This window comes from Danio rerio, chromosome 23 (genome assembly GCF_052040795.2).
Source record: "Danio rerio strain M-AB ecotype USA chromosome 23, GRCz13ab, whole genome shotgun sequence".
Taxonomy (NCBI): domain Eukaryota; kingdom Metazoa; phylum Chordata; class Actinopteri; order Cypriniformes; family Danionidae; genus Danio; species Danio rerio.
This window is the reverse complement of record NC_141043.1, coordinates 21586460-21611568: the sequence shown is the minus strand read 5'-3', so window position 1 is coordinate 21611568 and position 25109 is coordinate 21586460. Positions and strand designations below refer to the sequence as shown.

Sequence of the window (25109 nt, the reverse complement as noted above, 5' to 3'; positions counted from 1 at the left end):
GTACATACGGCTACCTTTTCTGACCCCAGACACGCCACGTGTCTGCCTGTCATCTCTTGTGAGACACAACGTGCCAGACAGACTGAAAGCAAATACACAAGCAGACAGACATATGCAAGCCCATAGCTAGTGCATTTTATAAGTCCATTCATAAACATAGAACTGCTCACATGCCGCAGAGTATCCGGTAGGCTAGAAGGAACGATAGAGGCTGACACGACAACCAGACTTAAACTGTCTAAAGATGATTGTTATTGCGTTTTTAAAATGTCTTTATTTGGGAAGAACATAAAATATTAGAATAAAACTAAAAATAAGCCATAATGTGCAGCAAGAGGCAAAGCCCAAAAGCTTATATAAAGCATCTACATAAATAATAGTAATAATTATAATAAAAACTAAACACAATTGCTGTACAACAAATGCTAAATTAAGCATGACAAACAGACTTATACTGTCTAGAATCAATTGTTATAGCAACTTTCTCAAGCCAAAAAATCTGATCTAATATTTTAATCAGTTTACTTCTTTTTCTCTGATACATTCTTAAACACAAATTTGTGCCTACATCTTTCATCACCAAACCAAGAACAGACCTTCACTGTAAAAAAATGCAGGGTTCCACATTATTCATTCATGTTGTCCCAACACATATTGATTAAGTTAACTATGTAAATATGAGTGGATTGAACATAAAGCGATTAAGTTTTCCCAAAGAAAATTCAATAATTGTGTTGTTTAAACTCATTTTAAATGAGTAGATTGAAGAAGCAGCACATTTGTTTTCCTGAGTGTTGAAACAGGATGCTCTGTTTCTGCAAGCTATATTTTTGATAACATATCTTGTGGTTTAATAACTTGTTGCAACAACTAAAATGCATGTTAAAACATGCATTTTAGTAAAACCCAACAGTCAACTTTATCAGGTGCAGAGTGTAGTTAAGTCAAAATTGACTGAAAATAAATTCTACTCATTTAAAAAGAATATTGAACTCAGTGTTGAAGGTAATGATATGACTTCAACTTAAATGGAGTAAGTTCACAGTAACTCAAATGGTTTGTTGTACTCAGTTGGTTTGAGTTCTCTTCATTTATTAGAGTTTTACTGTGCTCAAATTGCCTCTTTTCCTCAGATGGATTAAGTACACACTCACAGTAATCATTGGGATTAGTTTTTGAACTTAAATGGTCTGTTGCAATCGGTTTCCTCAAATGATTTGCGTTACCTTAACTTTTTGGGTTTTACAGTGTGCTTACACTGAAAAAATAAATGCTGGGTTTTTACAACATGAAGGAATTAAGTTAACTTATTAGGTTTTACAAAGTTTGGTGGATTGAACATAAAACAATTAATAATTAATAACCTTTATTTAACCAGGGAAGTCAACTGAGAACCAGTTCTTATTTACAATGATACCTGGCCAAGTGGCAACATAAAAACGCAGATATGAAGCAGCAGGAACAATTCAATAAAGGATACTGTTGACAGTGATGAGTAATGAATGGCACACCAGTAACAAAACTAATTGCTGCATAGTAAATAATATCTAGTTTGTGAAAGAGTTTTTGAAGCTGATCTGTATATCAAATCCCTCTATTCCAAAATTGGTAATACTGTTAATTTGACCAAATGCTGCTTTATAGAGTGCAAAAAAAAAAAAAAAGATTAGTTTTTTTTTTTTTTTTTTTTTAAAGAAAGCCATTACAGGCTTTAATTAAGTTATCCATTAAATGAATCTTAAGCATTGTGTTGTTTCAGCTTATTTTAATTAAGTAGTTTGAACAACGTCATTTTTTTGAGTGTATACGTTGAAAAGTGCTAAAAATATGTTAGAAACATGCTAATTCATGTTAACAACATGCTCATTAGTACTGAATCATTAAAAACACAAGCAATATTTTCATTAGTGCTAGCATTGTTAAAAAGGTGCTAGTAGTATGTTCAACAGTACACAATAAATGTTGGTGTAAATTATTAATAATTATTAGTAATTTACACACATTTAAATTGCGTTAGATCAACTTATTTATTTGAATTGCACATTTTTGTAACTTATTTTATACATATAAAGCATGAGGAAAATGAATTATTAACCCAATTATATCTAATAATGTTCTTTTGAATTATCTTATGAAAAGATCTTACTCTTGTGAAGCCAAAGTTCAGTCCTTTAATTTTGACAACCATACATTTCTGCAGTTCTGCTTTAACTGCTTTATTAATACCTCCAGAACTAGCTTTAGCACAGTTATGGCTCACTGAGTGAAGCAATAAACAATATTGTTGTTAATAATAAAGCTGCCAACACCCAAAGCATGAGCTCCATTCTGCAAGGTGGAAACCTCCAAACTCAAAACATTACATGAAACTGTTCAGAATCTTTAAACTAAGTGAAGACTTTATTCTAACTAAGTCTTTCTCTTAAATAAAAAATAAAGTTACCTTCATTGTCAATATTTCCCACTTAATTCATGAATTAGCAATTTGTAAACATCAGCGTTAACCAAATGCTAAAATACATTATAAACAAGAAGGCGATATATTAAATCATTTACTTTGAAATCTGTGCATCATTATAAAAATTTAAGCACAGAATGCTGTGTAAAATCACACAATCTGCGTTGTTTTTTCCTTTGATAATTCATTCGTTCAAGTAAAATAACTGTAAAGGAGAACATCTCAAGAATTTTAAGAATGAAATGCCCATGAAGAATATAACCATTCTTAATTTTTAGCACTCCAGGGCGACTAGACACATTCAATTTTCCAGCCATGACTTTGTTTCACATGACTATAAGCGGCGACACAACGGCCAAATTCTACTTATCCATCACAATCAGCAAAACCAAAAAACAGATTTCTGAAAAGGGCTTCAGAAAACATGAAAGAAAGAAAGAAAACGCCAGTTTCCATCATCAGAACTGTAATCAAGATGTTCCAATCAAAGGGAGATAATGCTGACTTTAAGAATAATTTGAGTGGCGAAACAACAGTGTACAGCATTTATTTATTTATTTAATTTATTTTTTTAGTTCTGAAGCAGCTAATCAGGGTCCAGCTAAATAAAGTTGAAGCTAAACTCTGCAGGACAGTGGCACTTTAGGACAGAGTACCCCTGTTATAAGCACTACACATTGCGCATTGCAAAAATGAGCTGGGTCTGGAAGTCAGAAAGCCTGAAAAAATATCAAACAGCACCTACATCATCACAACTTGAAGGCTTTCAAAGAAAATAAAATCTTTGCTCTCGGTCAAAACCAAGCTCCAACATATTCAATTGCCAGCTGCTACTGGAACTTCAAACAGGAGTGGATTTTGTGGTCAGAAAAAACTGAAAAAAGAGCCTTTTACCACACATAGGATGGGTTAAAAGATATAAACAAGGCTAAAACGTCCATGATAAAATATATCGCTCTGCTTGACTTCTAATGTTGTAAGCCTATTTTTCTTCCAGAGGTCTTGGACATCTTGTTTAGATATATGGCATCAGACACAAGGATTTTATCAGATTCCAGCAAAACCTGACTGCATCTGCTGGAGATCTTCTAACGGGCCATGGCTGAATATTCCAGAATCAAAATGATCCAAAACAAGCAAAAACAAACAAAATTATGGGTCATTGGGTACAAAACTAAAGATTTGAATTTCCAGTTCCCTGACCTGAACCCCGTAGAGGTCTGAAACTCGATTCCTGGAGGGCCACAACCACAGCTCTGCACAGTTTTGCTCTGACCCTAATCAAACACAGCTGATCCAACTAATGAAGCCTACTAGAGACTATTAAGCAGGTGTGAGTTGGAGGTGGTTGGAACTTTACTATGCAGAGCTGCGGCCCCTACAGGAATTGAGTTTGAGACCACAGCTGTAGAATATTAGTAAGCGAATTGAGGAGGAGAGGATCTCCTTTAAAAATCTGCAGAGACTGTGAATAAGGATCAGACAATACAGGAAAAGACTCAGAGCCAATGATTATGCCACTGTGCATTGGTGAGAAATATACAGTGGAGATCAAAATTAGAGAATTCTACAATTTTCTATACAAACTCTTTAGACGGCATCCAAACTTTACGGTTTTCAGACTTTGCAAGATGGTGAGCCATTCTGAAAAGACCGAATCTCTCTGACAAAGAAATTCAGATGAAATCCCATTCAGCCATATAGCAACAGAAGTTGATGTCCATATCTGCATGACCATTCCGTATCAGCATGTGGTTTCAAAAATATGACCTTTTATGTATAATATTATCTTTATGTTGTCATTAACTCATTTAAGTTCTCCAAAAGGTGGCACGGTGGCTCAGTGGCTAGCATTGTCGCCTCACATCAAGAATGTTGCTGGTTCCAAGTCCTGACTGGGCCAGAAGGCATTTTCTGTGAGGAGTTTGCATGTTCTCCCTGTGTTCGTGTGGGTTTTCTCCAGGTCCTCCGGTTTCCCCCACAGTCTAAAGACATGCTGTTAAGGTGAGTTGAATAAACTAAATTGGCCATATGTATGGGTGTGAGTAAATGAGTGTGTATGGGCGCTTAGTAAAAAAATGTAAGTGTTCCATTTGGGATGATACTACATACATATACTATGCAGTTGTGTTGAGTGTCTTAGTGCATAAGTATGTGGTACTGAATATAGTAGTGGATAAGAACATAGTGTGCCATTTGGGACGCAGCTACGGTTTGGGGGATGATTTGTTTGGAGTTATTTTGTAATACACTGTTCTGAGTCAATGTTAAACTTTTGAAGATAAATAAGCACACAAAACATCACAATGTAAATTAATATAAAAACAATTTATTATACACTGCCAGTCATATTTTCTATACTGTGCATCCTGTATATCAAATATGTGATTTCATGATTATTCTTCATTATGCACTGGGGATAACAAAGAAGTCACTAGCAGTTGGTTCTCTTTAAAATTTTCACTAGCAGTTAGTTCTCATCAAATTAAACCAGTATTTATTCACTATCTAATGCTTAGTAGTTTTGGCTATCAAGGTCAATGACACCGAGTAAATATCTGATTTCCTAATCAAAACTAATTGTTCATGGGCATTATATGGTATACTACTTCTGCTCTAGAGATAAATCAATAATGCATTTCTATTTTTAATAATTTTTCATCAGAATTACTATAAAGTACCAGCCTGATCTCACAAGGATACGTAACTATTTTATGTTTTGTCAGGCTAATTCATACAAGTTCAGTCATAGGAAAATGCACTATTTTTAAAAGGAGGTGTGGCACAAAACCCACCCCTAAACCCAACTGACACTGGGAGATGAGCAAATCATACTAATACTAAATCATACATACTACCAAACAAATGAGATTGTACAAATTTATATGAATTACCCACTAAATAAAAAAGCTACAAATTGCCATGTGATAATTTTAAATGTACCTAAAAGGGATTTTCTCTCTTAATTCTTAAGCTGTGTGAACTGAAAGTTTTTAAAGAGCAAATGTTGGACTTGAAGCATCAATTTATACTTAAATTGTGCATTTTTAGTAATATTTTGCATGTGTGGGATTAGCAAGCACAAATGTGAGTGTGAACACACCTCCTAAACTACCACAGACACCACTGAATTTCTCTAATTGCACTAACCAAGTACCTCTGGAATCTGTGCATTACAAACATACATGTATAGTATATGTGTATAATACTTTTATAAGGCGCTTCAATTGCAGTGTATTAGCTAATTTTTTCCTAATCCTTCAACACGTCTTTATTATATTTATGTTTATTATATTTTCTGTACAAATAAGTTACTCTGAAGCATTTAAATGGTCCCCTGATTGAGAAAATGAGAAAAACGTACATTAGTTTGAGCACAAAATAGCAAAAATCAGAGGTAGCGCTAAAAGTGTGGCAAACATGTGAGTGAAACTGAAATAGGTGGGATTAGTGTGTACACTACCTGACAAGTCTTGCCGCCTATCCAAGTTTTTTGGAACAACAGTTAATAACTTGACTTCTAGTTGATCATTTGGTATGAGAAGTGGCTTATATTAAGGGAGAGGTCTCTAGATTACACTTATTTTAACTAAATAAAATATGATCATGATTTGATTTTTATTTATTTATTTAGGACAGTAAGGTCTGGCTTTGCTGAGACAACACTTATCACTTAACAGAAATAATGTAAAGTATAGAATATAAAGTCATAGTGCAGTGAAAAAAATAATAATTTTGTGTTTGACTCCCATGAGCTTGGAGGACTGCATCCATACATCTCTGCAATGACTCAAGTAACTTATTAATAAAGTCATCTGGAATGACAAAGAAAGTGTTCCTGCAGGACTCCCAGAGTTCATCAAGATTCCTTGGACTCATCTTCAATGCCTCCTCCTTCATCTTACCCCAGACATGCTCAATATTGTTCATTTCTGGTGATTGGGCTGGCCAATCCTGGAGCACCTTGACCTTCTTTGCTTTCAGGAACTTTGATGTGGAGGCTGAAGTATAAGAAGGAGCGCTATCCTGCTGAAGAATTTGCCCTCTTCTGTGGTTTGTAATGTAATGGGCAGCACAAATGTTTTGACACCTCAGGCTGTTGATGTTTCATTCACTCTGCAGATCTCTCACACCCGCATCCTGAATGTAACCCCAAACCATAATTTTTCCTTCACCAAACTTGACTGATTTCTGTAAGAATTTTGGGTCCATGCAGGTTCCAGTATGTCTTCTGCAGTATTTGTGATGATTAATCAGAAAAATCGACCTTTTGCCACTTTTCCTAATGATCAACTAGAAGTCAAGTATTTATTTGTTGTTTTTCACAACTGGGACAGACGACAAGACCTTTGTCGGGTAGTGCACATATATCATGTAAAGATTTGTAGCAGTTGCTTTTGAAATGTTGCAGTAAAAAAGCAATTTTTCAAACAAAGCATACAAAAATAAAAAGATATTTCTTTCAATGAGTTTTTACAAGGATTTTTTAGGATTGCGACAAACAATATTAGGAGTGTAACGGTACACAAAAAATGGTTCCTGATCTTAAGACTCAACAATTGATATCGATCTGTAAAAAAGTATATAAATCTAAAAGTTTCAAATTGCAGATGCACTTAAGCACCCAAAATAAACAGTCTCAAATACCAACAGGATTTCACCCCCTATTTTAATATCGCCGTTATCATTCCTAGACATGCCCCTTACTATCGATTGGCTGCAAGTGTGTTTTGGCACTTGGCCTGACACTGACTGTGGTCAAAAAGGCTTTTCAAGTTGCTTAATGCACCTTTAAGTACTGCTCATGCTTTGGATAAAACAGCGTTTGTTTAGTGCTTATGCGTACCAAACTGTACCAAAGATTTCCAGTACAAATATGTTTACCGTTACACCCTTAATATGCGAATAGTGGTTTGTACTGAAATCCATTACACATGAATAGCTTCTATAGTTCTACTTGGATACATTAAACCACTAAATATAAGCAACACAGACAATGACGTTTCATTCTGCTCAGCTTTTGTGTCCCACTGTATTGCCTTCCACTTCTAGTCATTTCATACTCAAGTACTGTAGACCAAATCCAGTGACAGTGCCTTCTGAACACTTTACATTTGATTATATATGGTTTGAACAGGATTCAGAAAGTCACTAAGCTGCCACTCCATCTGATTCTTCAGGTCACAGGCTGATATTTCTGTAACATTATTGCTGGTGGTGAATAAGTTCCTCTAAATATCTTGAATTTGCAGCATCTTGTCGCTGGTCGTCTGTGTTTGTCCAGAGCAGAGCCTGATAACCTATTGTTCATCCTGCATACATTGTTCACAAGCCTTTTTTTTCTCCTCTCACAATCGCATTTTACACGCTTTAAAGTCTGATATAATTCCGTGACAGTAATCAATGAAAACATTCAGTTGAGACATGAAAGAACGATGGAGAACAATGCGAACCTCTGATCCTTTGCTTCCTAAGCCTTCCCTGTCCTCTTCCTCTTTATTCATCACACAGTCTGTTTTCATGTGACTTAATGGACAGCTATTTGTAAAATGCACAGAGCGTTACTTGTGATTTTGGTAACACTTTACAATACGCTGGCACCATGATGCATTAATCAATGCAGATAATCATGAGTTAAAGGGATGGTTCACCCAAAACTGAAATGTCTGTCATCATTTACTTATCTTTTGACTTATTCCAAACCTGTTTAACCTTCTTTCTTCTGTGGAACACAAAAGGAGGTATCTCGAAGAAGGCAGGAAACCTTTAACCATAGTATTTGTTTTTCCAACTATGAAAGTCAATGGTTACAGGTTTTACATTTACATTTAGTCTCATTTAGCAGACAATTTTGTCCAAAGTGACTTATCATATAGGAGGCATTTAGCGATTCAACAAGAGGTAATACACACAAGAAGGGCTAGTTATGCAAAGAAACTTGTTTGTGCTTAAACAATTTAGTGCTAGAGTTTCTTTTTTGAGAGAGAAAGTAATCCCAGCAAGCTTTTTTTTTTTGTTTTTAAAAGATCTAAATAGACACCTAGTCGTCTTGGCTAAAACAAGGCTAAATTAGGGTTGTCAGTGACAATCTAATAGACATCTAATAAACTAGACTAGTCATCAAATAAACAGAAATGAATGACTACACATATAAAGTCTGTCTAATCTGTCTATTTGATGACTACTCTAGTTTTGGACTATTCTTAGATGTCTATTAGATTTTCACTGACAGCCCAAGTTTAGCCTTGTTTTAGCCAAGCTGTCTACATTTAAATGTCTATTAGGCCCCGTTTACACTCAGGTCTTGATGCCCAATTCTGATTTGTTGCCTATATCTGATTTTTTTTGCCTGTCCATTTACACATTCTTTAAAATGTGACCCAAATCCAATTCATGTGTTTATACTTGCCATACAATTTACAAATTGTATGCATGCTTAAAGGCAGAATCCCATCTGCGCCACACTAGCCACGATGGAAGAAATTGTCTTGCTTTTAGCTCTTAAACGTTAAAATGATTTTGAGGCAGAGGTTGAGGGAAAGGGCTGACATCCCACTTTGCGCCTATGGTTTATATATGGTGTCCTCCACCATTCAGAGGAATTTGTGAGTACTAGAGAGACCTCAGGACTGGTGGGAGCAAATTGTGGCGACTGATCACTTTCCTCTTCCATGTTTTCTCTGTTGTTGTTGTTTACCGCGTAGGCCTCAATAAATTTGATCGGCCTGTTTACATAATAGTCGCATTGTCACATATGCGATTTATGAAGGAGGCCTGAAACCGATCTCTGAATATCCGAATGCATACATTGTTTTGTGTTTACACAGTTATAGAACAGATCCCATCTGTGTCACATCTAGGCCAAATCGGAATTGGGTCACATTTACCTGGTAGTGTAAATGCGGCTTTAGACGTCTATTAAACATAAAATTTTTGCTGGGATTCTACAGGTGGTTTGTGAAGTCCACTCACCTGTGCGAAGCACACTTCATAAATGCACAATGTTTGTGCTGGTTAATGTGTTAGTTAGATGAATGAGTTGGTTTTACACAGGTGGTTTGTTAAGCCCACTCACTTGTGCGAGACAAACCGAAATTTATAGCATTTTGGGGTTGGTGTAAGGTGAGAAGAAGGGCATTGTTTTTTTTCACAGGGATTCAGGTGCTTTTAGAACATATGGATTTCAAGTTGTTTGAAGGTTTTCAGCTTTCTTTTAGTGTTCAGCAGAAAAGAGAAACCCATAAAGGTTTATAACTAGGGTCGCACAATATTGGAAAAATTTGACATTGCAATATTTTTTTTTCTCTGTGATATAAATACAATTTCAGCAGATGACTTAAAAAGCTCTATTTAGAAAAGATTTCATTACTTTAGATTGATTGGGATGATTTTTTTTAGGGAAGTGAAATATAAATCTATTTTTATGTCATCTATTATATATACCTACTAAACAAACTACAATCATAAAAAATAAACACATTTGAGCAAATATATAAGCAAATTCAACAGTGGTCTAGTTTTCTGGGAAGAAACCTGTGGTTTTTTGGTCATCTATAATTCCAACTCAACTTTGCATATCTTGCGATGTGACTGAATATATATATATATATATATATATATATATATATATATATATATATATATATATATATATATATATATATATATATATATATATATATATATATATAACTCTTGAAGAACTAAACCATTTATTATTAATGATTTCTGCATGGACAACAACAGAACATTCCATATGATTCAAAGATTGATTAATCTACACATATGGACTCTATAATACAATAATTAGCCTAGCATTTATTTAGTGCAAGCACATTGTAAGGTGTTACCGTGATTTAGTCTTCTTCGACAGATCAGTATCTGCTGATCAGATTGTATAAACGGCATGTTCCTGAATTTAGTCCTGTGACCAATAGCCTTCAATGTAGGACATATAAAAATACAGTCCTGTAGCAAACAGTCGTTTCACCACACTTTACAGAGTGGGTGCTTGTCCATGAAGTTTCCAAGCTTCCTAATGTTGTCCAATGTATCAATTTATAATTAGAAAAGCTACTCCTAACCTCAAATGCACCCTTTAGATTATTGTATTTGTGTCACCAAAATTGGCCCAGAGGACAACTTTGAGAGTCATTTGGGACAAGGTCTAGTTTATCACTTCAGCGGTGTGTTTGTGGTGTGCTCTTATGTGTGTGTGTTTGTTGTAGAGTCAGACCAGGGGTCAATATATGGAGTCCTTGGTGTTGGTTGATGTGTGCGTTGCGGTGGAGTCGTCCGGCAGGGACCCTCGGCGTGGGGATCTTCTATGGCAGCGCAGCAGGGCGAGCAGTTCACGGGACACGCTGCTGGAGAAGGCTGTGTAGATCCACGGGTTAGTGCATGAGTTTAGACTGGCTAGTAGCATCAGAATAGTGAAAACAGCCCCTGTGTGAGAGATGAAAGCAGATGTAAAGCCAGAGAAGAGTTTTCATATTTATTACTGCACTGGCAGCTCTGATAAAATTGTAATATGCACTTGGAAGTATATAAATGAGATTTACCCTATTTGATTGGTTAGAAAAGTAGTAGTATTAACTCCTCTTACACAAATTGTAGTCACTAATGTACAGTCAGGGTTATTAGCCCCCTTGTTTATTTTTCCAATTTCTGTTAAACGGAGAGAAGCTTTTTTTTCAGCACATTTCTAAACATAATAGATTTAATAACTCATTTATAATCACTGATTTATTTTATCTTTGCCATGACGACAGTAAATAATATTTTACTATATATTTTACAAGACACTTCTATGCAGCTTAATGTGACATTTAAATAATAATAATAATTCCTTACATTTATATACAAAAACGACAGCAGCCATTATATACGACAGCAGCCATTTTGCGGCAGGCCGCACACCACACCAGCTGATTGGTGGAGAGGAGATAAAGATGAAGCCAATTGGAATGTGGGGATGGTTAGGAAGCCATGATGGACAGAGGCCAGTGGGCAGATTTGGCCAGGATGCCGGGGTTAAACCGCTACTCTTTTTCGAAGGACATCCTGGGATTTTTAACAACCACAGAGAGTCGGGACCTCAGTTTAATGTCTCATCCGAAAGACGGCTTAACTAGGTTAATTAGGTTAACTAGGCAGAATAGGGTAATTAGGCAAGTTATTGTTTATTGATGGTTTGTTCTGTAGACTATCAAAAATATATAGCTTAAAGGGGCTAATAATTTTTTTTAAAACTGCTTTTGTTCTAGCCAAAATAAAACAAATAAGACTTTCTCCAGAAGAAACAATATTATCAGAAATACTGTGAAAATTTCCTTGCTCTGTTGAACATCATTTGGGAAATATTTAAAAAAAATAAAATAAATGAAAAGAGGGCTAATAGTTCTGACTTCAACTGTACATTTAGCAAAAAACAAAACAAAAAACTCCCATAAACAGTATAAATTAGCAGTATAACAGTATAATTCATGCATATAGTACATTGAAAGTGCAGTAGGTGATCTGCCTAAATGCTATCCCTTAGCATAATATCTTTGAAACAAGGTCCCACCCCTGCCATCCAAAGCCGCGCCTCCTAAAATCACGAATGCGCACATTAGATTAGACAGCCCACTAGATCATGTCATTCACCAGTTAGTAAACTTTATAATATTACAATTCCAAATGAATAATGTATTATATCTAGCAAATTTTCAGTTGTGTAGGAAGCAAAACTTCCTAATGTGCAATATTTCATGCATGCAAGGATTGTTGATCTTGCTCTTTCATGGGCTTTATCCCAAAGCGACTACTGTATGCTTAGAGCTTGGCCAGCGGGGTATAATAATTAATTATACTTTTTACTAAGCCATACTTGCATGCTATTTCAGACTGAATATTCAAAGTAACATGGTAAAAAAAACAGGTGACGCATCACGGGTTGTCATTGTTGAAAATGAACCAATGTGAATATAAAAGCAACTTTAGCTCAGTAAAGCAGGCTAGGTGGTAGAGCGCTATTTTCTGATGTTTTGTTGTTAAACTAAATCAAAATCTGCTTTATGGATGCTGTTAAAGGTCCCTTATGAAACTAAAAATAATCACATCAATCTTTCATCTGAAGATTTCAGTGGCTGAACAACACTTCTGTGCGTATAACCCATCCGTAAAACAACACAATCTACATCAGATTTACATGACTAAAATAGTTTAAAACAAAGCATTACCTGTCTAAAAGAAATACTTCAGCCATGCTGTCATCCTTCCTCCAGCATGCAAAATTAACTCCAATATTGATCCAAGATTTTAAAATTTTGATTGAGCATTTGTTTTTACCGCTCTCTCTCTCTCTCTCCCATGGCGGATCAGTCTGCATGAACATATGCACAGATGTACAAATCTGCATTTGCTGACAGACAGTTTGGGTTACTTATCAGAATGATGGGAATTGTCTACCTGACAATATTTAATTGAATGAACATTTTTTAGTTTTATGCCTTAACCAGAATATAAAAATACATGTAAATACATTAATACTATTGGAATGTGAAGAGACTTTCAACCAGCACAACAAAAAATGTTTTAATAACCTACTGCACCTTTAACTATTCAAAAGTTTGGGGTCAGAAAGTTTTTTATTTTACCATAATTTGTTTATTCAACAAACAAAAAATCAAAATCAAACAAAGTTTTGATTTTGAAGTCGGTTTAAACTTTCTATTCATCAAAGAATACACCAAATATTAAACAGCTGTTCTCTGTTTTTAACTGTCTTCAGTATTGATTATAATAAGCCATGTTTCTTCAGCATATTAGAAGGATTTTTTAAGATTTTCGTTTTTTGTCATAACAGGAATAAATTACTGTCACAGTTGTGTTCAATTTCACAGGCTCTTAGTTTCTATAACCTTGTTTTGTTCTCATCTGTTTCCATAGTAGCTTATTATGTTCCGTACCTGTGTCTGATTTAGTTATTTGCTGTATTTATTGTTATTTGTGTAATTTGGTTTGTCTTTCTCCTTGTGCCAGAGTGTTTTGAAAAACAACAACACTGACAAACATTTTAATATGGTAATATTATTAATATTCTTTGATATGAATTTAGGGGTGACACAGTGGCTCAGTGGTTAGCACTGTCGCCTCACAGCAAGAAAGTCGCTGGTTCAAGCTCCGGCTGGGTCAGTTGGCATTTCTGTGTGGAGTTAGCATGTTCTCCTTGTGTTCTTGTGGGTTTCCCCCATAAGTCCAAAGACATGCAGTATAGGTGAATTGAATAAACTAAATTGGATGTTTCCCAGTACTGTGTTGCAGCTGGAAGGGCATTCACTGTGTAAAACATATGCTGGATAAATTGGTGGTTCATTCCACTGTGGTGACCCCTGATGAATAAAGGGACTAAGCTGAAGGAAAATGAATGAATGAATGACTTTTACTATACCTTTCAAATGGAGCAGAACCTCTTTCAAAGTTACTGATCCCAAACTTTTGAATCTCCCACCACTTTATGTATGTTTACTTGAACTTCTTTGCAAATTAGGTGCACCATGCTAGTTTGGCTTCAGAACTGCTTTAATTTTGAGAAAAAAAGACCAATAGCATAAACATTGCACTTTCACCATCAGAGCTGCTGCTCACTCAGTATTTTCAGAATATCATATTTCATATAACTTTTTCAAAAAACGTCTTATTTTATTCAGTTTAGATCCCTAAAACTATTTACTAGATTAAAGTGTACAATACAGCTGCATGGCTAAGCTTGTGGAGATGTTTCAAAGTGATTTGGTTACCAGGTGGCCGGTCAAACTGTGCAGAAAGTCCCGCCTAATACAGAGGTGTAAATACCAATGAGATTACCAACCGACACTCATGAGAGTGAGCAGGTGTTTGTCTGTTCATGTGTTAAAGGAAAAGAGGGCAGGGGACAGTTAAATAACGAAGTGAAGAAAACAGATTGATTATTTCTGCTCCTGGAACCCTCCTCTCTCACACACTGTAGTTTAAGCCAAGCTTTAAAGCACCTGCCCGCAATTTCCAAGCAGACCCGAGGACCATGATGAACTGATTTATGTGTCTTTGATTGTACTTGGAACAAATCTCTGCAGGAAGGTAGATTTCCAAGAACAGGCACCTCAGTTATTGAGATGTTCCTGGAGAATGTGTTGCTTGTTTGGTTATTTAACACAATCCTGCTGATGGCAAAGCTGAGTTTCAGACAAATTTCAGTGGTACATGTTCAGAAATCAATCTAATGTTCTGATTGGATGATTATTCTGAATTACTCTACTTGAATTTGAATAGTAGAATACATATTTAAACTATGCAATGAAATCCGACAAAAGAATAATTAAATACTTCTTTTCTTAAAATTGTCCTAACATTTTTTGTACTTACTTTACCTAATGTGCATGGAAAAAAAAGTGTCACCACAAGCTAGAGGTCTGCATTCCGACCAGATTTCTTGTAGCGTGGAAATAAATTTTCGATAAAGCGTGGGAGCGGTCGGTAACTGGTGTATTTTGAATGGGAGCACTCCCGACTCCCGAGCGAGCGAGCACGCATATGTATGTGTGGGAATGAGAGAGCATGATGCTGCGTTTAGCTTGTTTGTTGCTGTCTGTGTGTGTGTGTGTGTGTGTGTGTGTGTGTGTGTGTGTGTGTATTTATGTGTGTATGTGTGTGTATGTATGTGTGTGAATGGGAGAGAGATCTTGGTGCAGTTTGTGTGTGTTTGTGTGTGAATGAGAGAGAGTGTGATGCTGTCTGTGTCACTTGCTTGGTGCTGTGTGTCTGTGTGTGTGTGTGTGTGTGTGTGTTTATACAGACAGCTTGTTATAGGCTGTCCGGACTCTGTATAGCCGGCGCGGCGGGTAGAAAATCGGGCGGGGCGGGAAGCTGAACAACTAATTCAAAATTTTGTCCCGCACAGATCCTACCACAAGCTTTGTGATTTCATAAGTGCTTTATCTACATTATATTATATTTGGTTTGCTGATTTATATATTTTTTTGAGAGAAACTGAGATTGTAAAGAAATTTTGTATTTGAGAACTCCACCAATTATTGCTTCATTTTTAAAAAAGTGTATGGTTATTTAAACATAGGCTCATTTTGAAAACGTAGCCCTATATACGTTTCTGGAGATCGCAAATCATGTAGCTAGAAGTACGTATGGCTGCACTTCATTTTTAAAACAAACGCTACAGGGCGGTATGACCATTCCTTTTCGCAATTAGCAGCTGACTGCTAACCTCAGTATGGACTGCTTTCTCGCTGTTACCAGTTTGTCTAGTTAGCTCGCCATGTACGTTGGTGGACTTGAGATGCAGGGAGGAGTTGACCACAATGCTTGAGTATGGTGAGGAACTGTTCAATAAAGCGGGTAAGACAAAAACTAAAGCTAAAAAATAAAAAATAAAAACAAGTAAATAATGGTTAGAATGTGGTAAAATCACACGAGGGTTGTTCTTTTTCGGGATTGCTTTTTAAAATTGCCAGTTGGGTTTTGGGAAGTGCATGGGCGGGTCAATCTGTGCCTTTTGAAAACACTATTGGTTGGGTTTAGGGAACAATAAGGGTGGGTCAGTCAATCAGTCAGTCAGTCAACAGCAGGTGCGAATGGCACTCGTTAGAGAGCCTCTGGTGGATTTGGGAAAACAAAAACCGCAAATAAATGTGGCTCCTGAGACATATTTGATGGTCTCCAGAAATGTATATAGAGGTACATTTTCAAAATGAGCCTGGGTTTGTATTTAGCACCCACAAAGCCCTATTTTGTGACTGTACAGAACATGTATATTCATTTGTTATATCTGTGAATCTGACCTTGGATTGGTGGGTTGGGGTCCCAGGCGGCCCATAACTGAACAATAAAGAAAGGAGACCAGCAGATGGTGTAGACCAGCACAATGACAAGAGTCATCCTCACCGTCTTAGACATGGCTTTCGTCACACCCGGGACAGGCGGCGGGTGCGAATACTCGGTCGGAAGTGGAAAAGCATCTGGAAGCACATCTGGCCATAGTTCAGAAGCTCCAGAGCTCTCCGTGTGTCCAGCCAATGCACACACGCTATTGGCTGATAATGACTGAGAATGGGTGGGGTCTGAGAGATTGTTGGGGCTGTTTTGCAGGTGATTTGGGATGGAAGGGTCTGAAGAGGGGCATGGCCCAAAGCAGGGTTCACACATAGAGCTCCTACAGGGTAAAGTCTGCGAGTATTCGTCATATAGGTTTGAGGAGAACTCTTCCTGTCCAGCATGATGTGAGCGGCTGCAGTGAGCTTGACTGAGACTGATTTCGCCTTGCTGACTGTGTCTGCTCTGTCTGCTTCTCTCGTTTTTCTTTCTCGTCCTTCCCCTGCCACCCTCCCTCCGGGGAAAGTGAAAGAAGACTGAGTTCTTCTTAAATTCTGCTGTTACCACCCGTTCTGACTTCAAGTAAATGTTGTCATGGATTTCTCTGAAGATGCGAACCTGAGATCACAAAGAAAACCATCAGATTATTTACAATTATACAATAGAACTGAGCAGAGAACAGTCATTGGATTTATATGAAAACAACTGTGATGTAGAATTAAATTTAATGAAATTGCAAAGTTTTTTGATCATAGTTTTACATTTAATTCAGTAAATTGTGCCTAATCAATGTTCTAAAATGTTTTATATCAATGGTGGGGTTGGAACCCCACAGGGATAATGAGGGGGGAGGGAGGGGAGGGGGGAGGTGATTTCCAAAAATGTAACTCATTTTATTAAACTATAAGAATGACCATATTTAAATATTCTATCCATAACCCACAGATAAAAAAAAATATTTAATAGTTTTATATAAAAAAAAAACATGCAAATAAAAAGCCATCAGCCTTTTGATTTTCTTGCGACCCCTGGGGTGATAATTATGTTATATTAAAGAGGCAGCACATTCATTTTATGGTCCCGAGTAAAATTTTCTGACAACTTTACGACATTTATGAACATTAAAAATAAATACAATCCGCAACTGAACATGGAGGATGATCTCCGAGTGGCGTTCGTCAAAACTAAATGATGAATAGACTTGGGTATGTTGGTATGTGTGTGCAATTGTGTGCAAGGTTTTTATATTTTAACCACCTTAGAAAACATTTGGGGTCGCAATTCACTGGCATTGTAATTTTGAGGGTCGCGGCAAGGACGTAGGTTTGCACTTGACATTGGTGGGTTCAGGTGGTTTGAAAGACCAAAAGTTGGATTATTATTATTATTATGTTAGAACATTTATTATTATTGACATGGCCAAATTCTGACTTCGGAAAGTTGATTGTACTGGCCAGTTTGTTATTTGCCTGTAGGGTTCGGTTTTTAATATAAAACAAGTTAACGGATTTCTAAAAATGAAAATTAATGATAGATGATAATAAATTTGTATTTTAAAAAGAAGTCTTGCTCTTAAATTTTCATTATTTATAAAACTGTAATATGAAACAGTGTAAATGCACATGTGCCTGATTTAAATGTTAAAATAATGTTTACTAACTGATAAAGAAAGAGTTAATAAAGTTTATTTTAGCCATAGTGCAAATAGTTTCAACTGAAAATGGACATGCGACTCTGAGAGATAAGGAGAACTGGCAGGGATCATATACTTTTACATGTAGCTGTTTATTTTGCAATTAGTTTTCAGGGCATATTACTCCCAAACTTTATCAGTTTGTTATAACGAGAGACTTTGTATTAAAGCGGGGGGAAAACACAAGCATTAACAGCATTATCATGATGGACTCATCCAGTGCTGAACTTGAGTTTATGTGACACACTTTGTTGAAAAAAGCTTCTAATGTCATTTTTTTTGCTGCCGCCATTCTCACTTGTGTGTGTCACACACCTTATTCTTGAACTGCAAATTCCCCTGCGCAGTTTTGGCGCTCACTGCTTGTATCTGAGCACAGCTACAGCCTCTAATGTGTCAGCAGCCAATCACAATGTTCATATGTGTTTGCAGGGTCTTTGAAGATATCATAATGTCAAATTTAAGACCTTTTAAGACCTTTTTAAGACCATTAAGTATTAAATTTAAGACCTATATTTAAGACCTATATCGCAATATCAAAAAGAGGCGAGAGAAAATGTAAAAGCACAAAATTAGGGGTAAAATAAAGTTATTTAAATTGAACAGTACTAAAGTCAGGTTAAATGCACCATTGAACTACAGCAAAAACAAACATCTTAATGCAGATTTATACTTTCACCTGGCACCGCATCGCACAACTCACGCAACGGTTTAAGGCTTTTATACTTGACACGTTCACCATTGAGATATTTTTTTTAAATGACAGGGGGCGGTCCAAAAAAACAGAAAGTAAAATCAGACGAATAAAAAGATAATCATTATCATTGAAGATGTTTTTGGGGGCCTCTTTTTTGTTTTAACAAACTTATCTCTCAGAGTTTTTCCAAAGTTTTACAAAAACTTTCCTCCTTTCCCATGGCTGTTGCAATTTCTAGCCAATAATTATTGGTCATTCTGGCAAGCAGAAATGTAACTGTGATAGAAAATAGGTAAAAACTTGATTAGGTATTATAGCTTACTGTACTATTCACTCTTCAAATAAATCCCACTATCAATCCCATTTTATCACTAAAATAAAGTGAACTAGTGTCTGCTGTACAGTGTTTTGTAAAGTACAGTAAAGTACTTCAATTACTCTGTTGTGGTAATACTATAGTTGCTATGGTAACACAACAAGTGTATTAAAAACAAACTACCCAGTGCTTTAGTTTTTTTTTTTTACAATATAGGGTATATTTTTCTACAATTCACCACAATTCACCAAAGCACGAAAGGAGTCAGACGGAGCGAGAGCAGATCATTCGCACGTGAGCAGCCAGTGTTTTGAGAGCTCGCAAGCAGTTTTGTCCATGAACAAAGGAAACCGGCGCGCGAACAGAGATTCGCTCTCTCGTATTACAGCGCTCCCGACTTATAAAACTGCACTTGCGACATTTGTCAGTGAAATAACGGCATACTCTGCCAGCCGAAATCATGTCACGCGCACTCAAAGCGAACTTCCGCAAACACAGCGATGATGTCACATTCGCCGCATGCACTGAGTTTAATATCAGAAAGCTAATTGGCTATTGCAAGTTGACTTTTTTGTAGTTGTAATAAAGCAAATTACAATTGGACTAGTGAAATAAAGAACTACAACACCCCAAAAACCTAGCAACAACAACAAAAAGAATTTAAATGAGCATTAGATGTAGCGTTACATGGACATCGCAAAAATAAGACCTGTGCAAAAATATTTAAGACCTAGAACAGCCAATTTAAGATTTTTTAAAGCCATAAATTAAGATTTTTTAATTTAAGACTTTTTAATACTTTTTAAGACCCCGCGGGGACCCTGGTTTGGGGGCAGTGCGACTTGAAGAGAAAAAATGATTTAACCCTTTTTGCATATCAACTTGACTTTTCTAGGTTAATGCTGACAGCGCGTTTTTTTAAAGTGAATTAAATTATTGGTGGGGACATTTCAATAGTTGATGGATATCAGTGAGGCCGCGCCCTCTCCATCCATGCTAAATCTACACCCCTGGGTCGCAGGCTGAAATGTTTGGGAACCCCTGTTCTATATAAAAATACTTTCACTATTTACCATTTATTTGACTTGCATTAGGGAGCAAAAGCTTGTTGTATGGCAACAGTCATTTAGGTAGAACTTGTCAGTGACATTTTAAATGTAAGGCTTAGCAAAATAAAATAAATTAGCATGTATATTTATGCATTTAGAAAAGTATCCAAAAATAACTTGCATTACATTTACTAGTTCAAGAAAATTGGGGTTTAAACTATAGACTATTAAAAAATACGGACGTGAGGAAAGAGGTGGGGCATGAGCGGAGCTACGGATGCCCTTAATTATGCAGACTTAATATAACTCAAAATAAATGAGATGGATGAATTATAAAAAATTCACCCCCTCACAGTTTTCATGAAGGGTAATATAAGCTTTATGCACCAAAACCATATTTTGTACCAGACTGTAAACATGTTTTTATCAGCAGTCAAATTGGCCAATTTAGCATTGCAGTCAGTGAGCATCTGTAATTCCTGGAGCCAGCCCCCAAAGGCCAGTTGATGAACTGCAGTTTCAGTTACTTCCGTATTAGATCAAGAGGGAGAGCAGGATGATGCCGCTTGGTTTAAATCCATAACAGCGCCATACAGTTTATCTAAATGAATGCCAAAAGGAAAGCCAAAGATGTCTACCTTATTAGCTAAACCTGTTTGAAATTCCTCTGGTATTACAGTGAATTTCTTTGAATTGCCATTAAGTTAATCTCTCTTCCTGTCATTCAAATTCAACATCCAGCTCATGAATGGAAAAGGAGGCAATTTCAGAATTTTCTGAACAGTTTAATTTCTGGATTTCACCCAAGCCCGCTGCAGTTATTAAATCTGTGAAGTCTGCAGTACATTTAATTCTCACTAAACTTTCCAACTCTTTGACATTTGCATAAAAGACACCATGTTCTTATTCGAAATTGAGCATTGTTAGAAAAGAAAAATGCAAAAGAGTAAGCATGAAAGAGAATAAATGGAGATACCTGACAGACCGTAATGATTAGGGCCGGCAATACAAACACAGCCACAGTCATCCAGGTGACATATGCTTTCAGACCCCACGGCTCCGCAAAGTGGCCCCAGCATTCAAACACCCCGGGGGAAACTTCTGACTGCGAGAAGATAAACACCTGCTTGCAGACGGGAAGAGAGTTATGAGCTTGAAAGAACAAATATTCGTGAACAACTGAAACAAATGATGATCTTATTTCCTCGCCTGTGGTAAACTGAGCACAAATGCCAGGCCCCATGCAACCATGATAGGGGTGTTCCAGCGAGAGGTTGCGCCCCCACGATATGCCTGTAGGGGACAACAGATGGCGTAGTGCCGATCCACAGTCATGGCTACAATCATGTAGGAGGATGCAAACATCCCGACAATCTGCAAATATTTCACAGAGCGACACAGAGCATCGGGACCATGGAAGCGCTCGGTGATGTCCCACACCAGCTGCGGCAGCACCTGGAAACAAAACATATAGTTCAAGGACAGATGTCTAGTTCAATCAGCTATAGATTGCACAGGGGTATAGATTCTTTAAATGCAATTAACATTTCAATTGTTTGGGTCAATGCTTGCTGTATGCTAGTCCGAAGGATAACCTGTCTAGATCTGCCTTGAGACTTAAGTAATCTCAGCAGCACGTTTTCCATGATCACAACTGAATGCAGTGCTACTTTCCCATTGTTTTTCTATATAAACAGGGGCCATGTTTCTTTCCAGCATCTTGTGCATGACAGTAGGGCGGCACAATATATTATTTTAGCATCATACAGGAATCAGTGAGTGAAATTCAATACCCTTTAAGACCTTTTTTAACACTCTTTCCAAACATTTTAAGACCTTCTAACCACTTTTCAAGCAAAAACACTGGCGAGATTTTAACTTACAGTACATTTACTGATTATTAATGTAAGAAACTAAAACAAAACTAAAACATGATTCATATACTAAATGAAAATCTATCAAATCTAGCTAATTCAGCAGGTTGGCGCCTATAGAGTAGGCATGGGACGATAACTGTTTTCAAGGTATACCATGGTTTGAAAAGTCAAGGTTTTAAAACCGACACATTTTTTCTGTAAAACCGTTCATGTGGTATGTGTAAAATCTTTTTTTACATTTCTTTTTAGTTTTTTAGTACAGTATCTCTAGCAGATAAAAATATCCAAAGATGCCGTGTTAAATGGTAAAGAAATCTGTGTTTTTGAAACAAATGAAGACAGCAGAAGTCAGATTCATTTGAATAACTTAGCCTGACATGTTTACTGCTCCAAAATTTAATTCATATTGTTTTAGTTTTTTTACCCAGACATTTAAAAAATATGTATTTTAGTAATCACAATACCATGATATTTTTATCAAAGGTTATCTTATACCGGCCCATGCCTACTTTAGAGCTGCTGAAATCATGGGATTGCCTTACTGCAGTAAACAAAGCAGCAGGATGTCAAATCTAGTAGGATTTTATTGATTTCATAAACTAGACAGCATCCTGATATTCGCAGATTTAATTCAAGCAAACTTTAGCATACAAACATACCTTGCATAATCAAAATGATATAAAATGTAATACGTTGCAAAATAGCATTTAAGACCTTTTAGCACTTTTTAAGGGCCTTAAATTTCTCTGCATTGATTTATCAACTTATACTTTTTAAGAAAGTCCACCCCGTGCATTCTCTGAGCATTGATATCGCAATGTGTGTGTCCACAATGGCCACATCACAGGACACGTAATATTGAGTTGGGATTATAGTTGATCAATAATTGAGAATACATGAGATTTGTGGAGTCATTGCAAAGTTTGGCATAGAATGTTTATCAACAGTGTTTTTTGAGTGCATGAATGAACATTTAAAATCACTCATTAGCTATGTTACCATCCAAAGATGCGAATTAACTTTATGCGCATAACTGGAATATCGCATGTAAGACATGCAAAAAAAAAGCAGCATTTCCATCCAAGTAGTCAAAGAAAACAAAATCGTCACTTCCTGATTAACTGGCGCTAAATATCAACATGCATGAATCTTTTCTTTATTAAATAAAAGACTTGCGCCTCAGAAGACACGCAATGAACACATGGTGGCTTTTGAAGGCATGAGAAGAGGAGCACAGATGCTCTTGACAATTTTGGAGGTAATTAATAATATAACAACACTAATAGCGAAATGGTTACGGAATTTTAGAAAGACCAAAACAGCATTTCAGATGTTTTACAATGTGCTCAGCCTGCTGGTTTGTCCATTCACACATTTTTACCATCACATAATCTCTTATAATAAAATAAAAAACTTTTGTTCCATAAAAGGGTTTCCATCGTAGTTTATGCGCATCTTTTCTTATTAAATAAAACGTTTTTCCTACTTACTTGTGTGCATATATGTTTTGTCATGTCAATGCAAAGGGAGCCATTGTTTTTTACAGAGTTAGCTTAGCAAAGCAGCATCCTGTGCAGCAACAATGTGTGGCCAGAGGCTGTCTAAACGCTGCTATTTCCACAGAACTTCTTCTGTTTCTGTGTTTGAGCTTTTTTTAAAAAAAATTAAACAAAGAGAGAAGTTCTTATAGTTTAATTTTAGTTATGTTCCAGAGGGATATAAAGAAAAAGATATGTAGCTAACATATGACAAAAATTTGACAGCTTCCAGAATCAATCTCAGTTCAGTGCTGGACTCAGCTAAAAACTCCTCATAAAAGGAGCAGCTCTAACCGTAACAGCAGAAGCTGTGGATTGTGAGCAACAACCTGTAGGTATTTTTATTTGTTAAATCTAGATTTGCTGATCTATTACATGCATAGTGTCCAGCATTACTGGGGTGTTGTAGCAAGAATGTAAACAAGGATGCAAACAATGGGAAATGCTGTTTGGCACCATTAGTTACAAATTCATATTTATCCGTCAAACCACTGTAAACAGCCACAATCTTCACCAGCGCTACAGTGTTTCTCTCTACGACCATTTCCCTGCGTTCTACATCTCAAATAGCGAACTCACAAAAGATATGTCAACGTTTCTTATTACTTAAAAATGCTTATTTCAAATATATGATAGACACTTGTCTGATTTTATTTTAGAGAGCAGGCGTGAGGTTCAGCTGTATCCTCTGTGTCATTTTCTATCTGATTCAGGCTCAAACGGATACGGCTAACAGCTACTCTGGGGTACATTTCTCAAACAACGACGTAACTCACAGCTGAACTATCATGGTACGATGCATCGTTTGGGAAAAGAACGATGTATTGACAAGTGTTTCCCTAAACGCATAGTTTCTCTGTCACAAATCCATTGCTTGAACTATGTTAGTTATAACGTATATGCCCATATTGACGCTTTAAACGTGGCTAAGGAACTACTTCTTTAGAGAAGAACGCCATCATATCTTTGTGCAAATTATATTGTTTTACAAAAACATGCATTTACAATAAAAACACTTCCATATTAACCGAATTATATGTAAATGCCACATATAGAGCCTATGTTTACTTTACAAATATTATTGAGAAGGACATACCCTATTCTAAAACAAATCACTTATAAAAGCTAACTCTATTCTAATATCATATATAAACCATATGAATAAATAAATAATGAGGCTATTTATTATAAAATAAAATGTTATATTTATTATATATTAGGAAATTAAAAAATCTAAATTTAATAATAATATAAATAACACTAATGATGATCATGAGGATGATGATGATGATGATAATCATTATTATTTTTATTATTATGTATTAAAAATGATAAAATCATAATTTAATAATAATATTAATAACATTAATGATGATGATGATGATGATTATTGTTATTGTTATTATTAAGTAGGGTATTGTTTATGTATTTTTTATTTTTTAGAAAAGTCTAATTTTACAATTTGACACTTGTAAACCACAGCAGAAAGTTCTAACCAGCAGGCCCATGTCATATACAGTATAGATTCTTAATCAATAACCTACTATAAATTAAAAGAATTGACATATGCTTTTTGTTTTCACAAGCTTTGGAGACGTAACATAAATTCTGCTTTAAAATAATAGGTCACCTA

General features: G+C 36.1%; 1 protein-coding gene and 1 long non-coding RNA gene across 5 annotated transcripts in view; both read right to left on the bottom strand.

Annotated features, from left to right (window-relative positions):
* The window catches only part of LOC147831275 (uncharacterized), a 111480-nt gene that overhangs the window by 35571 nt on the left and 50800 nt on the right, over positions 1-25109 (bottom strand). The window lies entirely within an intron of this gene.
* avpr2ab (arginine vasopressin receptor 2a, duplicate b) overlaps positions 4768-25109 on the bottom strand; it is a 57198-nt gene continuing 36856 nt past the window's right edge. The window contains exons 3-6 of one of the 4 annotated variants that reach the window (XM_087306958.1): positions 21271-21516; positions 21038-21184; positions 16276-16924; positions 4768-10903 (exon numbers count right to left, since the gene is read on the bottom strand). In XM_087306958.1, the coding sequence (XP_087163084.1) occupies positions 10701-10903; positions 16276-16924; positions 21038-21184; positions 21271-21516 (1245 nt within the window). In that variant the 3' untranslated portion in view covers positions 4768-10700. The remainder of the gene's footprint in view (positions 10904-16275; positions 16925-21037; positions 21185-21270; positions 21517-25109) is intronic. The other 3 variants (XM_087306960.1, XM_087306959.1, XM_087306961.1) reach the window with 3 other exon arrangements.